Source organism: Meriones unguiculatus, chromosome 17 (assembly GCF_030254825.1).
Source record: "Meriones unguiculatus strain TT.TT164.6M chromosome 17, Bangor_MerUng_6.1, whole genome shotgun sequence".
Lineage (NCBI taxonomy): Eukaryota > Metazoa > Chordata > Mammalia > Rodentia > Muridae > Meriones > Meriones unguiculatus.
Genome location: NC_083364.1, coordinates 90,956,625 through 90,978,222, shown reverse-complemented (window position 1 = coordinate 90,978,222; position 21,598 = coordinate 90,956,625). Strand labels below are relative to the sequence as shown.

The 21,598-nt window shown below is 39.8% G+C and overlaps 2 protein-coding genes, 1 non-coding gene and 2 pseudogenes across 3 annotated transcripts; 3 read left to right on the top strand and 2 right to left on the bottom strand.

Moving 5' to 3' along the window:
- Window positions 1–245: 245 nt before the first annotated feature.
- Window positions 246–698, bottom strand: LOC110542569 (keratin-associated protein 15-1). The gene has a single exon (XM_021629135.2). It carries the CDS (start codon window positions 696–698, stop codon window positions 246–248), a length of 453 nt encoding a protein of 150 aa, XP_021484810.1.
- A 3,021-nt stretch (window positions 699–3,719) lies between these two features.
- LOC110542567 (keratin-associated protein 14-like) lies at window positions 3,720–4,583 on the top strand. The gene has a single exon (XM_021629134.2). The coding sequence runs from the start codon at window positions 3,775–3,777 to the stop codon at window positions 4,276–4,278; it is 504 nt and encodes a 167-aa protein (XP_021484809.1). The 5' UTR covers window positions 3,720–3,774; the 3' UTR covers window positions 4,279–4,583.
- A 6,645-nt stretch (window positions 4,584–11,228) lies between these two features.
- LOC110542568 (keratin-associated protein 13-1-like) lies at window positions 11,229–11,923 on the bottom strand (annotated as a pseudogene).
- Window positions 11,924–14,474: 2,551 nt separating this feature from the next.
- LOC132648855 (small nucleolar RNA SNORA17) lies at window positions 14,475–14,593 on the top strand (annotated as a pseudogene).
- Window positions 14,594–16,206: 1,613 nt separating this feature from the next.
- LOC132648831 (small nucleolar RNA SNORA48) lies at window positions 16,207–16,343 on the top strand. The gene has a single exon (XR_009587234.1). It is a non-coding gene; the product is annotated as a small nucleolar RNA SNORA48 (small nucleolar RNA).
- The last annotated feature ends 5,255 nt before the right edge of the window (window positions 16,344–21,598 follow it).

Sequence of the window (21,598 nt, the reverse complement as noted above, 5' to 3'; positions counted from 1 at the left end):
AAAAATGAATAGTATCAGAAGTGATCCAAGCATTTATGTAAGAGTTAAAATGCCTGCTCTTTCTTGTAGTACAAGAAAGGTCAAAGGTCAAGGTTAATTTGTCATCAAAAAAAAAATCATTTGTTTCCAGGTAGATTATGATGCTGAATCCTGGAGTGGCAAATGTTCATTGATCAGTTCTAGATGTTGGAGAAGCCATTTGATTTCCAGAAGGTAGAAAAACCATCATGAGACAACCGGGATGTTTAGAAAGCTGATCCGCAAAAGCCAGAGCTAAAACCTGGCTGGTAGTAAGACGACTGGATACTCTTGGAAGAAAAGTACCCAGGGCGGTAGAAGCCGGATCCACAGCCCACAGAGCGAATGCCAGAATTTCCAAACCCAAAAGATCCAAAACCCGAGTTGCCATATCCAAAAGATCCGGTAAAGCCTCCTTGGCAAGGGCTGGAGAAGTACTGCTTGGGCCGGAAACAGGATGTCTGGAACGACCGGGTCCCCACGCAGGGTGAGTGGCTCTCAAGTGGCTCACCGAAGGTCTCCTGCTGTCCATTGTAGAAAGAGGAGCCCAGCTGGAAGTTCTTTGGAGAATAGACTACATTGTTGGTGGGGTAGAAAGAGTTGTAGCTGGAAACTGGCTGCCTCAAGAAACCTCCAAAGGACTGTGAGGAGAAGTTTCCGGAGTTGCAGACGTAAGACATGTTGTCAGGAGTTCTGGTTTCAGTTGCGTTGCAGTGATGAATCTGCGAGTACCACCACTGTCTAGCCTGGGTCCTTATATACCAGAGAGATGGGTGTAGTAGCCTGTGTCCATTTTAACGAGAATGCCTAATTAGGCTCCAGTAAAAACGAAATACTTTAACCTTCAAAGGACTTTTTATGAATGCGCACTTCTAAATGAAGGAATTTCATTAGTTTTCAAAGCAATTATTCATGAAGTAAAAATGCAATTTCTCAGTATCTATATTAGGTCGAATGAAAGCCACCATAACCAAATCTTTAAGATAAATGCTTTATTCACTCCAGCCTTAAAAATCTGATCAAATGGATGAAGTAGCAATAATCCTGCGGAGTCCAACACTACAGAAGTTAGTATTCTAGTATTCTGGAAAGAAAATCATGATCCAAGTTTAGAAGCTTGATTGAAAACAGAAAAATAAATCCCCATTTTTATTTTTTTTCTCCAAATGTTGTGGGTTTTATGAACAGAAAAGATACAATACTAATCCTTGAGAGGAAAGAAATTTAAGTACTATGTTTATGACACAACTTGTCTGCACATGACTATATGAGGCTGAGAGGACCAAAGTTTGCACGAGTGCCTCGAACCTTATATTGTGAAATATTTAAGTCACTGAACCTTTGTTGTCTTTCCTTCCTCTGTCCTTCTTTCTCTTTTCTGATCTTTCCTTCTGGGTAACCCGATCAGGGCCTCATGTATGCTCTACTGCATTGGCCATGCTGCCCTCGGATTATTTGAATTAGAATCTGGTGTCCCCACACATTCACTGCTTCACAACAGGGGTCATGAGCTAAACTTAACAAGCTTCATTATCAAAATAAAATATCTTAATCTTCATAAAATGTATCTCTTCTCCCCTTGGTGGTACTGTTGTCACTCATAAGAAAGTAACAAGTCCTCAACATTATCCTACTGCTATACAAGTTTTCCTTTCATTTGATGGAATTGTCATTACATAAAGTTTTACAACAATTAAGAAATGTGAAGAGTGTCTGTCTCATGTAGATGTCACAGAAGGATTTAGACTTTTAAGAATTGATGGCTATAAATGACCCTTATAAACTGACATATGGACATATGGGTAGGGAAGGATATGAAATGGGGTGGGAATGTGCATTGGTGAAGAAATTACTCTGGGTTCTCTAAGGCTGTATATCTATCAATTAACTCAAATATGTTTTATTATAGTTTTTAATTTTTTTAATATTAGTTACAGTTTATTAACTTTAGATCCCAGCTGTATCCCACTCCCTCATTCCCTCCCAATTCCACCCTCCCTCACTGATCTCCTCCCTGCCCCTTTCCAAGTCCACTGATAGGGGAGAACCTCCTTTCCTTTCATCTGACCCTGGTTTATCAGTATCTTCAGGACTGGCTGCAAAGTCCTCATAGAAAACTAAGTGTTGGGATTTTTCTGTGCTCTTTCATAAGGCCCAGCATGGAAGATGATTTGCTGGTATAGGAAATTGCTTAAATAAACTCATAGAATTGGAAAAAAAAATCTTGTGTCATCCATTCTCAGCACAGATTATACATTGAAAATGAACTGGGACTAATTTCAAGAAGAATTATTGTTACTTGGTCTAAATTTTAAGGAAAAACCAAAAATGAGCTGTTCTTTTGGGTTTCTGAGAATACTGAATCAGGTTGCTGTAACTAGAATTCCAATCTAATAAAAAAACACAAAAAAACTGTGGTGTTTGCTAAATTTTCCTCAACCTATAAAGTTTATGAGTCTGAGTATCTTAAGCTAGCAAAAGAAAGAAAGAAAATGATGCTCTTTCACCAAAAAAAAAAAAAAAAAAAAAAAAAAAAAAAAAAAGGTTTGTTCTGAAGTAGAAGAAAATGTTCTTTAATATGAAACAAATCAACCAGCACTGAAGCCACACCAGGACAACCCTCTGCACTTTCCCCTTCTCCACCTCCAGGCATCAGTCTTCATTAGATTCCTACACTGAGCTGGAACACGAGCCGTGGAAATCAGGGAAATATGACCCTCACTTTGGGCATTTTGCAATACTTGTCAGAAGCACCTGAAAACAATTTAAGTCAAAGTGATATATGCTCCCTTCACGCTGAGAAAGCACCTCCCGGTGATGGCTCCTTTGGCCTGACACCTCAAGGCAATTACTTTGTACGCTTTCTTTAAAACTAGGACCCTTACCAGGTTATGGAGACTCTTTTCAGTGAGAACAATGATCCTGATTAGAGATAGGAATATACTGGATATTATTATCTCAAGTTTTGTTCCTTTTAATGAATTTTAGCCTCTTAGATTAATAATCTTTAGCATTCAAGCTAGCACAGTGCATAAAGCATTTAGCTCACAGCACAGTAAACCACCCCACCCCACCCACCCATACACACACACCATAGAAATCAAGGTGGATATTTAATATCTGAATTCCATTCTTAGGCAGACGCAGGAGATATAAGAATCTCTCATGTATTTCTAAAGGCATTCAAACTGCCGGCCACGTTTTTAAAAAGTCCTCATACATCTTGAGTTTCAGTGTTGGGACGACACTGTTCATCGTGGAAGCTTGCCATTTTGAGGCAGCAATCAGTGAGTGTTTTTGTTTAAAAGAAATGACGATGAGTGGATCAGCTAGCAACTTTGCTAGCCAGATGGCAACAATTTTTGGACAGATTGTGCAACGGGTATCAATTATTTTTAATTAAGCTAGCTTCCCTCAGCCCAGACACTTTACCTCCAAAGCAGTTTTCTGAGTGATGTGCAGGGTGACCTTTGCTGAGGGAGGATGAATAATAGCTTTGAAGATTGAACACTATTACCTGAATTCCAGGGCCACAGACATCACTGCTCTATCCACTTGTGAAACCACACAAAAAGTAAATATGCATGACTACGGTGTTATTGTCGATTCAATTAAAGACGCAGGCAACCTCTGTTCCTACGCCATGAGGATGACACACGCAAGGACAGGGGTATATAAGTGCTTTGTGTCCGAGAAGGGTCATTCAAACTCAGAACATCCTCCTCATCTCATCCACAAGTCCCATCTTCTCTCAACATGTCCTGCAACAGCTGCTCTGGAAACGTCTCCCAGTCCTTTGGGGGTCAGCTGCAATACCCCATCTCTTCCTGTGGTTCCTCCTACCCCAACAATGTCTTCTACAGCACTGACCTCCAGACTCCCATCACCCACCAGCTGGGCTGCTCTCTCCAGAGCGGGTGTCAGGAAACCTGCGAGCCCATCGGCTGCCAGACATCTTACGTGGTGTCCAGCCCCTACCAGAGGCCTTGCTACCGCCAGAGGATTCCAGTGTCCTGCAGCCCCTGCCAGTCAGCTTTCTCGGGATCTCTGGGCTTTGGTTCCAGGGGCTTCCAGTCTTTTGGTTGTGGCTACCCAACCGTGGGCTTTGGATCCCGTGGTGGTTTCCAGTCAGTGGGATGTGGTACTCGCACTTTCTCATCCCTAAATTGTGGATCCAGCTTTTACCGCCCAACCTGCTTCTCTTCTAAAAGCTGCCAGTCTGTTTCTTACCAGCCAACCTGTGGGACTGGCTTCTTCTGATCTTATTCTGGCGAAATTAGAAATGTAAAAGGTGCCTACTACCTACCGTGTTAAGAGCCGTGCTGTCTTTTCATCTCCTATATTAATTAGCCTAGAAATCTGACTTCTACTCACTCTTAGAGTTCCCATGATTGGAAAATATATTTAATTGGAGAAGGATGTTTGATTGTTTTCTTATCATTTTCTAGGCATGCAAAACTCCAGCAAAATTTTTCTTCACATGTCTCTTAGTAATTACCCAGACTGTCAATGTCTTGATTTTTACAAAGGGGAGGGTTGAAAACTTAAATAAATGTATGCAACTGAACACCCATATGACTGTGAAGTCCATTATTATTACTGTCATTTCCTGTCTTCAACACTACTTCAAAATATCTGAGTTTTTCTGTTTCTTGTGCTTGCCATGTTAATTTTAAAGAGCAAAGTCATTCTTTTGTATTTGTAGAAACTTTTCAACTTTTCTGATCACTCCATATGTTAATACTTTTTCACACAGTGAATTGAAAGGAACACATTATTAGAATGACAAACTTACACTGATTTTCTGCTGTGTACAGAATTATAAAACATATTTTGTATAAAATACTGGTAGTTCAGAGGAAATATTAGGTAAATTGCCATCTAATGTTGGAATAGAGATACTTCTTATAAAATACATTCTAAATATATGCAAAATTGAAGATAAGTAAGAAGTTACATGATCATGAGTTAAGTAGAAATGGGATTCAGTCCCCCAATCTTCACTGCAAGGCAAATAATATTTAAATGAAATCTCTAGCACATGCATCAATTGCTAACAAGTAGAGCTAGCATTGTTCATCTGTTAATGGTATATTTTGGTGATGTCCCAGTTGGAGTTTAATGAAAGGCATTAAAAATAAACTGTTTAAAAGCCATGTAAACACTATTCAGTTTCAGGATTTGACCTGGTGTAGAGGTGGGATAATGTTTGAATAATGGACTGTGTCATGAGACTTCATCACTTAATTCCAGGAATCATTATCAAAGTTGGCAATGATCTACCTTCAGGCTCACCAGACGCTAGTTTTATTCCAGTTACGTCTCAGCATCCAGTTTCATTTGTTAAATGTCTCACAATTTTCCTTTTATGTATAATCAACAGTAACTTTGTCACCGTATGCAATGACTGGTACAGGAAACTACCAGTTTACATTTGCCATGGTTCATCTAGTGTGGTGGAAGTTTTAAGTAAAGCAAACTCTTTTTGTTAAATATGAAACTAGAAAAGTCTTCCATGAAAGAAAAATAAAAACCAAAACCAAACAAAACAACAACCAAAAAATAAAAATAAAAACCCCCCACCTCATCTAACAAAAGAGACTACTTTTCATTCAAAGACAGCACACAGAAGAATCCCCATGAAAGAATTTATTTATTATTATTATACACAGGACATTCTGCTCAGTAAAAAGGATGACTTGCCAGGATAGTCTTCCTTTGTGGTCTGGCAAGACCACATATACAGGGGCAAGTAATCAAAGAGCAGGCAATCAAGTTCATGACAGAGGCAGCCCCTGTTCTCCTTACTCAAGAACCCATATAGAATTTGAGATGCGAATTGACTACATCTGATCAGGGTGTCTAGGACCTCTCCAGGCATGGTCTTTGGTTGGTGCAAAGTCTCTGCAGGACCCACTGGGCTCAGATTTTTTAGCTTTTTATGTTGGTCTCCTTGTGGAGCTCCTGTCCCTTCCATGTCCTTCTATTCGCACCCCCAACTCTTCCATAAGACTCCTTGCTTCTGCCCAAAGTTTGGCTGTGAGTCTCAGCATCTGTTTCAATCCCCTGTTGGGTGGAGCCTTCGAGAGGACCCTCTATAATAAGCCCTCATCTTGTTTCCTCTCTTCCATCACTTCTGGTGTCTTTCCTGTTTGCCATTCTAAATTAGATTTAAGCATCCTCCCTAGGATCCTCCTGAGTGTTTAGCCTCTTTAAGTCTGTAGATTTTAGTGTGGCTACCCTATATTGTATGGCTAATATCTGCTTATAAGTGAGTGTATACCATGCCTGTCTTTCTGTTTCTCATCTGCCTCACTCAGGATGATATTTCTAGTTCCATCCATTTGCCTGCAAATCCAGGCAGTCCTGATGAGAATGGGTAGATGGCAGAGGAGGAAAACTCCCCCTTTCAGCAGACTAGGGGAAGGGGAGAAGGGGGAGAAGAGGAAGGGTGGGACTTGGGGAGTTGATGGAGGGGGCTTCGGTCGGGATATATAATTAATAAATTGTGAAAAAAATGAAAGTAAAAAATTAAAAAGTAAAAAAATTACCGACATGCAGGCTGGTCTTTTTAAATATTCCCTCACTTTCTCACTCAGGGTGAGCTCCCTCGGCACACACTGCATGATACAGTAATACCCACTAACTACCAGTAGGTGGAGGTAGTGGGAAAGTTAGGTGTACATGAAGAATGGGCTCATATTTGTGCTGTGCCTGAACACACACACACAAAAAAAATAATCTATTTTTGTATAGAATGTTTTCCCTATTTTGGGATTTTTGTTTTTCCATATGAAGTTTGGAATTGTTCTTTGAAGGTCTGTGAAAAATTGTGTTGGTACTTTGATGAGGATTGCATTGAATCTGTAGTTTGCCTTTAGTAAGATGGCCATTTTCACTGTTAATCTTATAGATCCATGAGCATGGGAGATCTTTCCATCTTCTGGTATCTTCTTCAATTTCTTTCTTTAAAGACTTGATGTTCTTGTCATACAGGTCTTTGACTTCCTTGGTTAGTTACACCAAGATACTTTATACTAATTGTGGCTATTGTAAAGGATGTGGCTTCCCTAATTAATATCTCAGCCCATTTGTCATTTGTATACAGAAGGACTACCTTATTTTTTTTAAATTAACTTTGTATCCAGCCATCTTGCTGAAGAAGTTTATCAGCTGCAGGAGTTCTCTAGTGGAATGTTGGATTGCTTATGTTTTCTATCTCAAATAGCGATACTTGAACTTCTTCCTTTTTTATTTGTATTTCCTTGATCTCCTTTAGTTGTCTTATTGCTCTGTCTGGAACTTCTAGTACAGTGAAGGGATAGAGAGAGAGTGGACAACCTTGTCTTGTTCCTGATTTTAGTGGGAGTGATTTGAGTTTTCTCCATTTAGTTTGATGTTGGCAATCGGCTTTCTGTATATAGTTTTTATTATGTTTAGGTATGGGCTTGTATTCCTGATCTCTCCAAGACTTTTATCATGAAAGGGTGTTATTTTGTCACAGGATTTTTCTGCATCTAGTAAGATGATCATGTTTCTTTTTTCTTTCAGTTTGTTCATATTATGGATTACAATGATGGGTTTGCTTATGTTAAACCATCCCTGCATCTCTGGGATGAAGCCTACTTGATCATGGTGAATGATACATTGGATGTGTTCTTGAATTCTGTTTGCAAGTATCTTATTGAATATTTTTGCAACAATATTCATAAGGGAGATTTGTCTGAACTTTTCTTTCTTTGTTGAGTATTTTATGTGGTTTAGGACAGAGTGACTGTTCCTTCAGCTTCTACTTTGTGGAATAGTTTAATGAGTATTGGTATTAGCTCTTCATTGATGTTCTGGTGGAATTCTGGAGTGAAACCATCTGGCCCTGTTCTTATTTATTTTTATTTTTGGTTTGGAGACTTTTGTTGATTACTTCTATTTCCTTAGGGGATATAGAATTATTTAATTTGTTTATCTGATCTTGATTCAACTTTTGTAAGTGAAATCTATCAATAAAATTGATCACTTCATTTAGATTTTCCAGTGTTGTGGCATATAGGCTTTTGAAGTAGCACCTAATGATTGTTTGGATTTCCTCACTGTCTATCTTTTTTTTCCACCTTTTCATAACTGGTTTTGTTGATTCAGATGGTGTCTCTCTGCCTTTTAGTTAGTTTGACAAAGAGTTGTTGATTTTTCTAAAAAGACATAAACCAAAACAACAGTAACAATAACAACAACAACAAATGGCTATTGGTTTTTCGATTCTTTGAATTGTTCTTTCTTTCTAATTTATTGATTTCAACTGTAAGTTTGATTATTTTCAGCCCCCTACTCCTCTTGGGTGTGTCTGTTTCTTTTTTATTTCTATCTTTCAGGTTTGCCATAAAGTTTCTTGTATGAGATGTCTCCAATTTATTTATGAAGGCTCTTAGTGCTATGAACTTTCCTCTTTTGACTTATTTTATTTTTTAAATATTAGTTACAGTTTATTAACTCTGTATCCCAGCTGTATCCTGCTCCCTTATTGCCTCCCAACCCCACCCTCCCTCCCTCATCTCCTCCCTGCCCCTTTCCAAGTCCACAGTTAAGGGAGGTCTCCTCCCCTTCCATGTGACCCTAGCTTATCAAGTTTCTTCAGGACTGGCTGCAAAGTCCACCTGCATTAATTGTGTCCCAAAAGTTCGGGTATGTGGTGCCTTCATTTTCATTAAATTCTAGGAAGTCTTTAATTTCTTTATTTCTTCCCTGACCCAGCTGCTGTTGAGTAGAAAGTTGTTTAGTTTCCATGTATGTAGGGTTTTTGTTATTGCTGTTGTTTTTGAGGTTCAGCTTTAGTCCATGGTGGTCTGATAGGATATAATGGATAAATTCAATCTTCTTTCTTATTTGAGGCTTGCTTTGTGACAGACTCTGTAGTCAATTTTGGAGAAGGTTCTGTGAGGTGCTGAGAAGAAGGTATACTCTTTTGTGTTCAGGTGAAAATTTCTGTAGATGTCTGTTAGGTCCATTTGCTTCATGACATCTAGGAGTGTCATTATTTCTCTGTTTAGTTTCTGTTTTATTGACCTGCTCTTTGGTGAGAGTGGAGTTTTGAGTTTCCCACTATTAATGTGTGGGGATCAATGTGTGGTTTAAGCTTTATTAATGCTCAGAAGTTAGTGAGCTGAGACAATGTGCTCAGACAATGTGCTTGCTGGGAGACACATTTTAGAGAACCTGTGAGCTCAGAGGTCTTGCTGGTCTCCTTAGGGAGATGGGTTGAGCTTTGGAGCAGTGTCTTGGGTTGCTTTGGTGGGTCCCAAGGGTCAGGAGACCCAAGGTTGGAGCCCTGTACCCCAAGTACCAGAAGGTATCTACTCCACTGGACAGTAAGCGTGGGCACCTGAGGTTGGAGCTGCAAGCTGGAATTCATGGGATGGTGAGAGTGGGCTCCTAAGTTTAGAGCCTTGCCCCTGGTGCAGGAAGGTATCCATGCCCTGGGATGGTCAGAATGGGCATCCAAGGTTGAGCTGTCCATACCCAGTACTGGGAAGGCATCCATAGATGGTAGGATTGAACAAGTGGACAAGGGCTGAGGCTGTGCCACTTGGGAGACCATAAACTTTTCTCGGGATTAGCCTGGTGACCTGAAGTTGAACCCCTGCATTTCCCTGTGGGCTCTCCTCTCACCTGGAAAACACAGACATTGAGGTTTGGGGTTCCACAGTAAGGCCGGGATGTCGGTTACTCTGCTATCACTTCTGAGCTTCTGTTCAGATACCATGTTCGACTGGCATTTGCATCTTGGATCCTAGATGTTTTTCATTTTAATCATATATTTAATTTACCTTCCAGAGGCTATAATACCTGATTTCCAGAATCATATGCCAAATTCACTGCATACATTTTTTTTTACTTCTGCTCTACTTTCAGAATCAGACTAAGTGCACTGAGAAAAAAATAGCCAACATTTCTTAGAGACATTGTTTGTAGGTTGATGGAAGTTGAATTTGGGGAGAGTGTCAGAGGGTTGCCAACAACTCTTGAACCCTGAGAATTGTGATTTTCTTTATACATGTTTGTCAATAAGGTTCAGTAGTGAAACTGAAAATGGGAGGTAAGGATTCCAGCATTTTTACTATCCAAATTCATCTAGAGAGTTACTTGAGACTCATTTTTTCTCTTGTCTGAAAAACTGCATTAAAATACTTATAGACTTAGGTTTTTTGTCTATGCTTAGACCTCACTTATAAATTATATAATGTCTTGTTCTTGGTGTGAACATTTTTAGTTAACATGTTAATTGCTTTGTTTTTCTGGGTCAGCAGAAATTCTTTTTTTAATTGTGACTATTTATTTATTTATTACAGTTTATTCACTTTGTATCTCAGCTGTAAGCCCCCTCCCTCATCCCAACCCAATCCCACTCTCCTTTCCTCATCTCCTCCCATGCCCTCCCCAAGTCCACTGATAGGAGGTCTCCCTCCCCTTCCAACTGAATATATTCTATCAGGTCTCATCAAGACTGGCTTCTTTGTCTTCCTCTGTGGCCTAGTTAGGCTGGTCCCGCCTCAGGGGGAGATGATCAGAGAGACAGCCACTGAGTTCATGTCAGAGACAGTCCTTGTTCCCCTTACTAGAGAACCCACTTGAACACTGAGCTGCCATGGGCTGCATCTGTGCAGGAGTTCCAGGTTATTTCCATGTATGGTCCTTAGTTAGAGTATCAGTCTCAGAAAAGACCCCTGGGTCCAGATTTCTTGGTTATGTTGCTCTCCATGTGGAGCTCCTGTCCTCTCAAGGTCTTTCATCTCCCCTTTCTTTCATTAAGTTCACTGCTCTCCGTCTAAAATTTGGCTATGAGTTTCAGCATCTGCTTTGATACCCTGCTGGGTAGAGTCTTTCAGAGGCCCTGACTTCTTGCTATTCAGTTTCAGAAATTCTCCTTGAGTTTCAGCCAAGTCTTCAAGTGTGAATGATAATATTCCTATAGTTTCTTTATTCCAAATAAGGATCACAACTAAATGTAGAAATACATGTTTAAAAAAATTAAATAGCTAGATTGGCATGTAATGAACTCCCCAAAACTTGAATGCAAATCTATAAGGAAATCAATAATAAAATAAATAATACATTTAGGTATAAGATTGCACACCTTTATTAGATTAAAATTTTGATTTTTCAACTTCTATTGGATGAAAACCAAACTATATATATATATCATTTTTTCATAGCAAGGAGAGAGAGGAATAATTTGAGGATATGCATAAATTCTTGAATCCCCCAGGAACTGAGAATGAGAGAAGTTGTTAACTGGAGAAATAACAGATAGCAAGAGGAAGTAGGCAAGAAAACAATGGCTTCAGGGCATATAGACTTTGACTTTTCATATCATAGGAAGTAAGAGAGTGATTCAACATCTTAATCCATAGAGGATATTGCCACAGGTTGTTTTATAACAAGGTTGCCAGACACCAGCAGCCGGGTGGACTGGGTAGTAGAATCTGTACCCAGAACCCAGGAAAGGGAAGCCAGAGACTCCATAATTCACAGATTCAAAGCCATTAGATCCACAATCCACTGTGTAGCACCTTCTACATCCATAACCCAGGCAATGAACGATGCTGGACTGAAAGCCCAGAGACCCAGCATATGTCCCCTGGCAGGGACTGCAGGGTGTGCAGCTCCTGGGGTAGTAGCAGGGCATCTGGCAGGGGCTGGACACCACACAGGACCTCTGGCAGCTGGTGGGCTCAAAGCAGGTCTCCTGACAGCCACTGCTGAGAGAGGAGTCCAGCTGGCAGATGCTGGCAGGAGCAGCTGGTGGTGCTGTAGAGCAGGTTGCTGGGGCAGGAAGAGCCAAAGGAGGATCCTGAGGTGGGCAGCAGCACCTAGGAGAGGGAGAGAAGTTTCCAGAGCAGCAGTTACAGGTCATGTTGAGAGGAGACGTGAGTGAGCTCAGCTGGATGTAACTGAGAGGATTCTGAGTGTGACTGTCACCCTGTGGAGAGCTGGGTTTATATACTCTCAAAAGCAGGTGTGGTACCCAACATGGTCATCCTTGTTCTGTTCATGGTCTGTCATTTACAAACGTGCAATTCACAAATTTCTCTGTAATTACAGTTGCATTTGAATAGTTTTCTGCGCAGTGTAGTTACATCTGTTGTAATTTGTTTGTAACAAAGAACAATGAAGTACTCCTATGTCACAAATGCCATGATTATTTTACATTAAATATTTCATCATGTCCAGGAAAATCCTTTTTTCCTCCTGACATACTTTTTGTGTGTTTTGTCATAAGATGTTATGAGGAAAACATTTTTTTTTTCTTTACAAGGCACAGAAGGCTGATGACTTTTCTTTTATATTGTTAATTAATTGAAAACATAACTTATGTTTGATGTGGACCCTATTGAAGATTAACCCCATTGTCATCATACTTTCTCACTTTTATCTCTGTGAATTACTCAACATTACCAAAAGAAAGAAAGGAAGAAAAAAGAAAGAAAGGAAAACTGAGTAACACTGAACCTTGATTCAGAGAGAGGAAGACTGTAATTTGATGATTGGAGCTGTGGTAGCAGGGCACAGAATTGAGCTAACAACTATTCCTTTGGGGCCCTTTGATTGAACTTAATCTTGTAAATAACCAACACATTAGATAAGAAGATAAATTTCAGAGCCAGAACACCTGACATGCTGCTTGTTACAGCAGAGACTTCCTCTCTAACGCTGTAAGTCACACAAGGTTTAGAGGACTGTGAACCTTTCCGGCCTGGCTTTTATAGAAACTTTGCTATTTACAAACTGCTGTCAAGCCCCCCAAAACAAAGGGATCCTTAGGAGACTCTGATTGCCAGCTTAAACATGTGGTACCCAGACTGCCTTAAACAACAACCTGAGCTTGTGTAAGTCTTGGAGAAATTGTCTCCTTTCCCTGAGCCCCCTCTTAATGAAAAATATAGGAAAGGGAAAATGCAGAACTATGAATATATTAAATATATCTTAAATTTTTTGACTATAAAACTATTTGTTTACTTATGTCAGAGATTTCATATGTATACGAATTTTGGGTATTTCGGATATGACTGACAACATTATTTCATTTGTTAACTTATTTAAGAATCTATGACTTTTATTTTGGAGGTGCATATCCTGTGTTTAAGTAATGTGTTCTGAGCAAATCTTCAGGCCCCAACCCATACTAATGTATAAAACTAAATAAAATATACAGAATGATAGACGTTCACTTGATATCCACAGAAAAAAATGATGTATTCACATGTCAATTTGTTGAATACGTTTTTGTTTGTTTTAAATCATTTTAACCCATGTCAATATTATGTTTTAGGCATGTATGTAAAATATATAGCAATTTTATGTTCTAGCAGATAATATGACACTCCTTTGGGAAAATACAATATCCGTAAGGGTGAAATAACATCAGTTTTATAATAAAATTTCCAACTTTTATATGTTATTATTTCTATCAATTTGTTATTGTTTACACACACATGCATTCTCACTTGCATACAAATATACACAGACCCATGCACATAGTTAATAGGACCTCTACCTTGTTTTATACTGGATCTTATTCCATAAGCATCTCATAAACGCTTAAAAGATCGCATTCAAAAGCCTTCCTGGTCATGACCACATGCAGCTTCCTGAAAAACAGCACATTTGGATAGTGTGAGAGCTCCACACTGCCTCTCTCAGACCTCGGGTGTACTTGTCTTTAGCTGAATCCTTTGAAACATCCTTTGTAATAAACAAAAACCAACAAGGACACGTCTCTGTCAGTTCTTTAAGCTGCTCAAGCATATTAATCAAAACTGAAGAGGAGGTCATGAGAAGCTTGATTATGAACAACTGGGACTGTGTTTGTCATCTAACCCCAGGGAGACAGACTTTTGGTCTTGGGGTGAGACATGAATGTCATCTGCATGTAGCATCAACAGTAAACTAGATTAATGACACCTGGCTGCTGTAGAAATGAGCCTTTATTTGGCAGGAACAAGAAAGCCTGGTACAATTAGTATCAGAAATCTCCTATTGTTATGGTGTGAGAACAGTGTGTGTGTTGAAGGAGGGGGAAGCATTAGCTTTTGTGAGACTCACAAAACAGAACAGTTGTCTTCAGGGGGGGTGTCTTCTCCAGAGGAGTATCAGCAAAGGGTCTATAAGCCTTGCCAGGACACAGAGGAGGACATTGCAGCTAGTCCTGATGAGACATGATAAGCTAGGATGTAATGGAAGGGGAGGTGGACTTGGAGAGGGGCATGGGAGGAGATGAAAGAGAAAAGGTGGGATTGGGAGAGAATGAGGGAGGGGGCTACAGCTGGGAGGCAAAGCGAATAAAATGCAATTAATGTAAAAAATAAAAATTTAATAATAATTAAAAAAAAAACCCACAAATCTCATGCTAGCCAGCCAGAACTCAAAAATCTTTTCTTTTTTAAACCTTTATTTTTAAAGACTCCCCTGCCTCTAGAGATTTTAGGTGTGGCAGTTGTGTCACCTGTACATCAGTAAGTGGCAGAGAGGAGAGAGGCTCGGCGTTCTGACCTGTGAACATCAGAATGGTTAGTAGCCTAACACTCCCAGAAAAGAAAGCAAGATGGAGACCACTTCCAGTCTGGTGCCAGGAAGCTTAGACAGCGAGGTAGCCCGAGACCACCAGTCCAGCACCAGGCAGGTCCAGATCGGCTCCCAGAGCTGGAAGCAAGTGGAGAGGAGACAAATTGCACCTGGGGCCCTCACAGCGTGGTGGCTAAAGTGAGCATCCCTGGGCAGGAGTGAAGCAGAGACAGATGTCTCCTGCAAGAGGCCATGAGGGTGGTCTCTGGTGAGGTGCGAGCCCAACATGACTACCAGTCCAGATCCATGGGGTCCATACCTGGTGGTGAAGTGACCACCAGTCACAGATCATGCCCACAGTGAGCCCTGCTCGGTGCCATAATGCACAGGTGGGGCATAGCACTCCTGAGAATACAGAGACTGCAGACACTCAGAGACTTCTCTCCTCCTGCCCCCTTGGTGGGGTCCTGGCCGTTGATGCCATCAGAGGCCACATCAGAGTCTGTGATCCTGCAGTAGCAAGGGTCTATTACTGCAAAAAGTCAGGCAGACCTCCCTGGTCTGGGAGGCTGCTCAGGGACATGCTGATGTCTGGGGGCTGTGAAGAACTGGCCCCGCCTCTTTCCTGGGCATTGGGAGAGCTGGCCCTGGAAGCCTGAAAGCAGGAGAGCTGACCCTGCCCCTAGTCAGCTGTAGCCGAGGAGAGCTGCACATTGCCCAGGAACCACAATAGGGCTGGGCTGGTTGTGGGAGCTGACGTGGATGGAATGAGAGCAGGAGAGCTGGCTCTTCCTCTTGCTGGCTCCATTGGATGGGCCAGCCAGGGCAGGGCAGAAGAACTTTTCCCAAAGGTGTGAGTGTTGGAGAGCTAGTGGGTTGACCCGCTCAGATAACTCTCAGGCCCAGATCCAGGATTTCGCATTGGTCCACCCAACATCTACAGCATCAATGAACTGTTGGAGTAGGTGAAGGGGCCAGTCCTACAGATCCAAAACTACGGAATCTCCATGACACAAAGTGACAGTAGGATAACCAAGAAGAGTCCCAGTGAGGTTTTAGTGTTTATAGTGTGGCAGAAGCCAGAGGCCTTGTACAAGACAAATGACTCATTGCAATGAACACTTATAGGCAAAGAAGTGTGGACAAAGCATAGAAATTCTGTGGGACACACTGTGACACACTACAGCTTCCACAATGAAATTATTTTTTTTCTCTGTTGATGGGGAGATTGCAATGATGAAGGGCAGGTATGAGGGAAGGGGGAAAGGAGTGGGATTGGGGTGTATGATATAAAATTTACAAAGGACCAATAAAAGTTTTTTTTTAATCCATGTAATATATTTTAATCATATTATTTTCCTTTCCCAATTCCTCCATCCCCAGCTACTCTCCATTTCTCTAACTATGCAACTTTGTGCCAAAATCCAAAGTTAAAAAAAGAAAGAAGTCTGACTGACAGCCAGACAGAAGAGAAAGACTGATAGCCAGTGAGAAGAAAGAAAGAAAAAAAAAGGAAAAGAAGAAAGATAAAAAGGGAAAAAAGGAGGAAAAGGAGGGTAGGAAAGAAAAGAAGTTAGGAGAGAAAGGAAGAAAGGAAGAAGGAAGAAAGGAAAAAAAAGAAAAGACAAAAAAAATTGTAATGGGCCAAAAGACACCTTGTTGGTGGTGGTGTTCTTATATCAGTCTGGGGCAGAACAAATGGAAGTACTTTGTTCATTCTAACTAGATGTCTGGCTTGGTGGCCAAAGCTGTTTTATGCCTAGGGCACACAAAAATCACATCACATCAAATCAAATCCAGGCAGCACAGTGCTGAAGTACAAAGAGAGGCAGAGACCTGTGCTCCACCATGCCATGTAGTTTGGGTTGGAAAAGATGCCCACAGACCTGCCTTCCACCCCTCAGTACCAGTAGGTACTGTGCCATTCACTGGTGTCCATGTCCATGGCTTGTGTAACCCAGTAGAGAACATGGGGATTTCCCTGATTGAAGCAGCAGAACTGGACCACATGGATGACCATGGTATGTGCAGAACTGGCCCTACTCTTCACTGGTGCTGTGAAGAGATGGTCCCACCTCTCACCAGCAGCAACACTGAGGAGGGCAGCCTTGCACCTAGCCTAGGCAGCAGAGTGGAGATGTCCCTAATGATGGGTGTGTAGGTGAGCCATCCCCAAGGGGGTGAGAGCAGGAGAGCTTGCTCATCCCCTCACAGGCTGTAGCACTTTGGAGAATCAGCCCCTGCCTTGACTAGGCAGCACACTGGAGCTGGACCTGTGGGTGTGATCCAGCCCTGAGGGAGTGAGAGCAGGAGAGCTGGCTGACTCTTGCTGATGGTGGTATTAGGTTGCCTAGCCAGCGCAGGGCTGGAGGATTGGTGGAGAGGATAAAGGAGAACAGGTAGGTTGACCATCTCAGCTATCATCCAGGTCCAGAGACAGGGCTTCAGTTGGCCCACCCCAAATCTATGTCATCTGCGAATGGTTGGAACTCATGACAGGGCCAGTCCCACTGATCTAAAGCTGCAGGATCTCCATGACACAGGGGAACAAGAGGATAGCTGGGAAGAGACCTGATGAGAATCAATTATTGATAGTGTCACAGAAAGGAGAGATTTCGAGCCAGACCAATGACTCATTGCAATGACCATATGTTAGTGAAGATGTTTGGACAGAGAGATATACCGTGGGACACATGGTGACATACTACAGCTTCCATGATGAGATGTTTGCTAGGCTTTGTTTTTTGGTTGTTTGTTTATATGTGTTATTTTCTTTTCAGGGGAGGTTAGAAGGATGAAAGGCAGATATGAAGAGACAGGAAGACAAGTGGGACTAGCATGCATGATGGGAAAATCACACACAAAAAAATCAATAGTTAAAAAAAAATCCAGAGCATATGCCTGCAGAACACACACACACACACACACACACACACACACACACACACACACACACACAGTCTATTTTGTATTGGCAAACTATTCCCTGCCCTGTGATTGATATACTTCATGACTGATTTTCCTTTTGCCAGAAGGCATCAATTGCAAACAACTTCTTAGTTAAGGGTGGAACTTTGTGTCCACTTTCCTTTCTCAGTGCTGGAATTTTGTCTGGCTTGAACCTGTGTAGCTCTTTTGTTTGCTCTCCAATCTCTATAAGTTCATGTTTGCATATCACTCTGGCTGTTTCTGGAAGACTCTGTTTACTTGAAGTTATTCACCTTCTCTGCCTCTTAGAATCTTTCTGTCTCCTCTTTCACATAGATCCCTGAGCCTTGAGGGGAAGATCTTGCTGAAAACACCCATTTAGGACTGAGTGCTCTCACTCTCTGCACATTGTTCAGATCTCTGTGTTCCCAAGTAGAAGCTTCTCTGTTGAGGGATGAGTGATGCTCTGCTTTATATAGAGAGAAATATGACATTAGGAGTCATTTTATTGATATGTTCCTTTAGAAGAATAAAATCAATAGGTTTTTGTCCTAGATTTGTAGTCTATCTATTCTTAGGCTTTTGGCCACTGAGGCAGTGTTAAGCATAGGTTTCACCTCATGGAGTAAGTCCAATCAGAATGTCACATCAATAACATTTGTGTCACTATTGCATAAAATTGAGATTTTATTCTGGTTCTTGGGGTTAAGATAAAGCTTTACTTTTATTATCTAAATAATAATTAAAGTTATAAATCATGATTAAGAATACTATCATGTCAAATATGATAAAATGAGACACCTATGAAGAAAACTTTTGTAATTGTTATAAATGTACTAGTCAGAAGCTTTTAAAAAAAACCAAACTGCAACATTAAAGCAATCAAAATGGACTGTTTAAAAAGTGTATATAACTTAAACTTTCAAAGAAAGTTTTTCCGTACTTTACCAATCATTGTATTCATTCTTGTCTCTTATGCCATGTTTTTTTAAAAATTATGTGTATGTGTGTTCTGTCTGTGTGCATGTCTTTGCAACATTTGTATGCCTGATGCACCTGGAGGCCAGAAGAGGTTGTTGAATCCCCTGGAAATAAAGTTTACAAATGTTTGTGAGCCATGTTTGTGCTGAGAATGGAATCCAGATCCTTTAGAAGAGCAGCCAATGTTTTTAACCACTGAGACATATTTCCAGCCACAGTGTGTGATTATTCTTGTGTCTTTATTTCATTGATTTTTAATTTATAATTAGAATTGTTTTACAATCAAAATATATGCACAACAAAGGAAGGAACAGCAAAGGTCCTTGAGATCTACGTAGAGTCAAAGCAGTTGCTGAGGGTCAATGAAAGAAATCTTATGTTAACATTGCCTTCAGAATCTCCCTCCATTTTCTTTTGATTATCTCTAGGCCTAATCTTTCTCTAGAACAGTGATTCTCAACCTTCCTAATACTTCCTTAACAGAACACTAACAGCACAGGCTGTAAGATCAACAATCAACAAACAGGATCTCATGAAATTGAAAAGCTTCAGTAAAGCAAAGGACACAGTCATCAGAACAAAACGACAGCCCACAGACTGTGGAACCTCTTAATACCTCATCCATCAGCCTGGGGTTGTTTCCTAGAATCTTAGAAACTTAGTCTCAAGCAAGAATTTAAGTCAGAGACCTGAAAATAGTTTATTTGGCCTGTGATCTGGGAAAGCAAGTGCCAATATGAGAATGAATAAAAACTGGTTATAAGGAAACATCTTAAAGTTTCTTTTATAAGTGGTATCCAATGTTGTAAGGATTTTCAGGCATGATTTTGGAGATAAACCTGGGATCTCATGGGAATGTCTGTCTTGGGATCTGATGACATCAAGGGAAAAACATTTCTTAATCAGCTTCTGTCTTTCACTGGTTGAAGTTATGCAATTTCCTGGATTCTTATAACTGTGTAATGGAGGAAGAATAGGTGGGTCCATTTGTTTCCTAGTGTGGCCTTTGAGATACCTAAGTACATAGCCAGAAAAGTATTGGGCAAACTCTAGAAAAGATATCCATAAAATGTATGTACATCTACAATACTGTGTGCTATGTCATCTATGACAGCATGCTATGTGGAATAAATTAATGAGACAAAGAATTTACATTTATCTTAAGACATATGAGAGAACAAAACATTATTTTATGTTTAGGTGGAGAGATTTAAGGGTTTTAAAGTAATTTATTTTAAAACATTTTTGTTAACTATCAATACTAAATGATGGATTGATAGGAAACATCTGGTGGAATCTTGGGATGAAATTGCAAGAAACATTAAATGCTATGCTTAAACTTATGTGTTTTAATTATGTTTATTAATGTCATATCATTCATATTTTAAATCAGTATAATGTGTGTTTAGGCTGCTTTCATTACTTGGCTATCATAAATAGTGCAGTATTAAACAGAGATAGGCAATCTTCGCAGTAGTAGGATATAAAGTATAGGTTACATACTCAGAAGTAGTAACTAGACTATATGGTAGATCTATTGCTTGCTCCTTTGAGGAATCTCTGTAGTGATTTCCACAGTGGTTGTACCAGTCTACAATCTTACCTACAATAATTATGTTTTACTTTTATACCAGAATCATGTCAACATTATTGTTATTTTTCAAAATCTTTGCAATGCTGACTAAAGTAAAAAGAAATTTTAGAGTAATTCTAATTTGCATTCCCTTCATGGCTAAGGATGTTGAAAAGCTTTAAATATTTTTTCTTAATCATATACATTCATCTATTGAGATAGTCCATTCAGTTCTATTCTCCAGCTTTTATTTTGTTTTAGTTTCCTTTGTGTTTTTTTTTGTTGTTGTTGTTCTGTTTTTGTTTGTAGCACTTTGCATATTGTCAACACTAACCCTCTGTGAGATGTGTAGCAAATAAAGACTTTCATTCTAGGCTGTCACTTCACTCAAATGATGGGTCATTTGGAGTACAGAAGCCTTTTATTTAGTTTTAAAAATCTTATTAGTAATTGTTGCTTTTAATGCTTGTACTACTGGTGTTCTATCAAGCTACTCCTTAGTTATAAATTGAAGCATTGCTTATACTTTCTTCTTTAACAGATTCAAGGGAGCAGGTCTTATGTTTAAATCCTTGATTTATGTAGAGCTGACTTTCTGAGCAGAATGGGAGGTAAGAATCTAGTTTCATTCTACTATGTATGGCTTTCTCCACTGTGTAGTTTTGACTTTTTGTCAATAATCAGGATATTAGGCCTATGTCCGGGTCTTCAATTGTATTTCCATGATCAATATGTCAGTATTTTTCTGCCAGTATTATACAGGCATTTCTGTTGCATTGTAGTGTAACTTGGGATGCAGGATGAAATACTTATACCAATATTTTGTTCAAGATTATTTGGTCTATCCAGACTCTATCCAGAGTATTTTGTGTTGCATATGAATTTTAGGATTTTTTTCAATTTCTGTGAAAAATTATGTTGAAATTTTGAAGAATATTATTTTGTATTAAAATTTTAGATTGTTTTTGTAGAACTATCACAATAGTTCACAATAGGTATCCTACGGGTCCATTAACATCCATATTCAATTGTAGTCTTTAATTCCTTTACCCAGTTTTGTAGAGTCTTCATTGTGCAAAACTTACATATTATTAGTGTTATTCTCAGGTAATTTTTGAAATAGTAAATAGGATCATTGCCAGGATTTCTTTCTTGGTACATTCATAAATTGATTGGATATTGAAAATAGCTACACTTATGCAATGGAATACTATTAAGAAAAATGAAATTACAAATCTGTAGATAAATTGATTGAGCTGGAAATGGTAATTCTAAGTGAGATAATCCAAAGCCTGAAAGACAAATGTCATGTATTCTATTTCCTACATGGAAACTTGTTTTGAATCTTTACGTATGTGTGTAAATTTACATACTCAGATACGTCAGGAAAACAGTTAAGGCTCATATCAGAAGCTTTTAAGAGACAGAGAATAGAATGAAGGTGATAATAAAATCAATAATGAAATAACGGATCAAGAAGTATTAGACAGGGTAATGGGAGAGAAGAGAAGAGATAACTAAACTGACGACTTTTGAGAAGCCAAA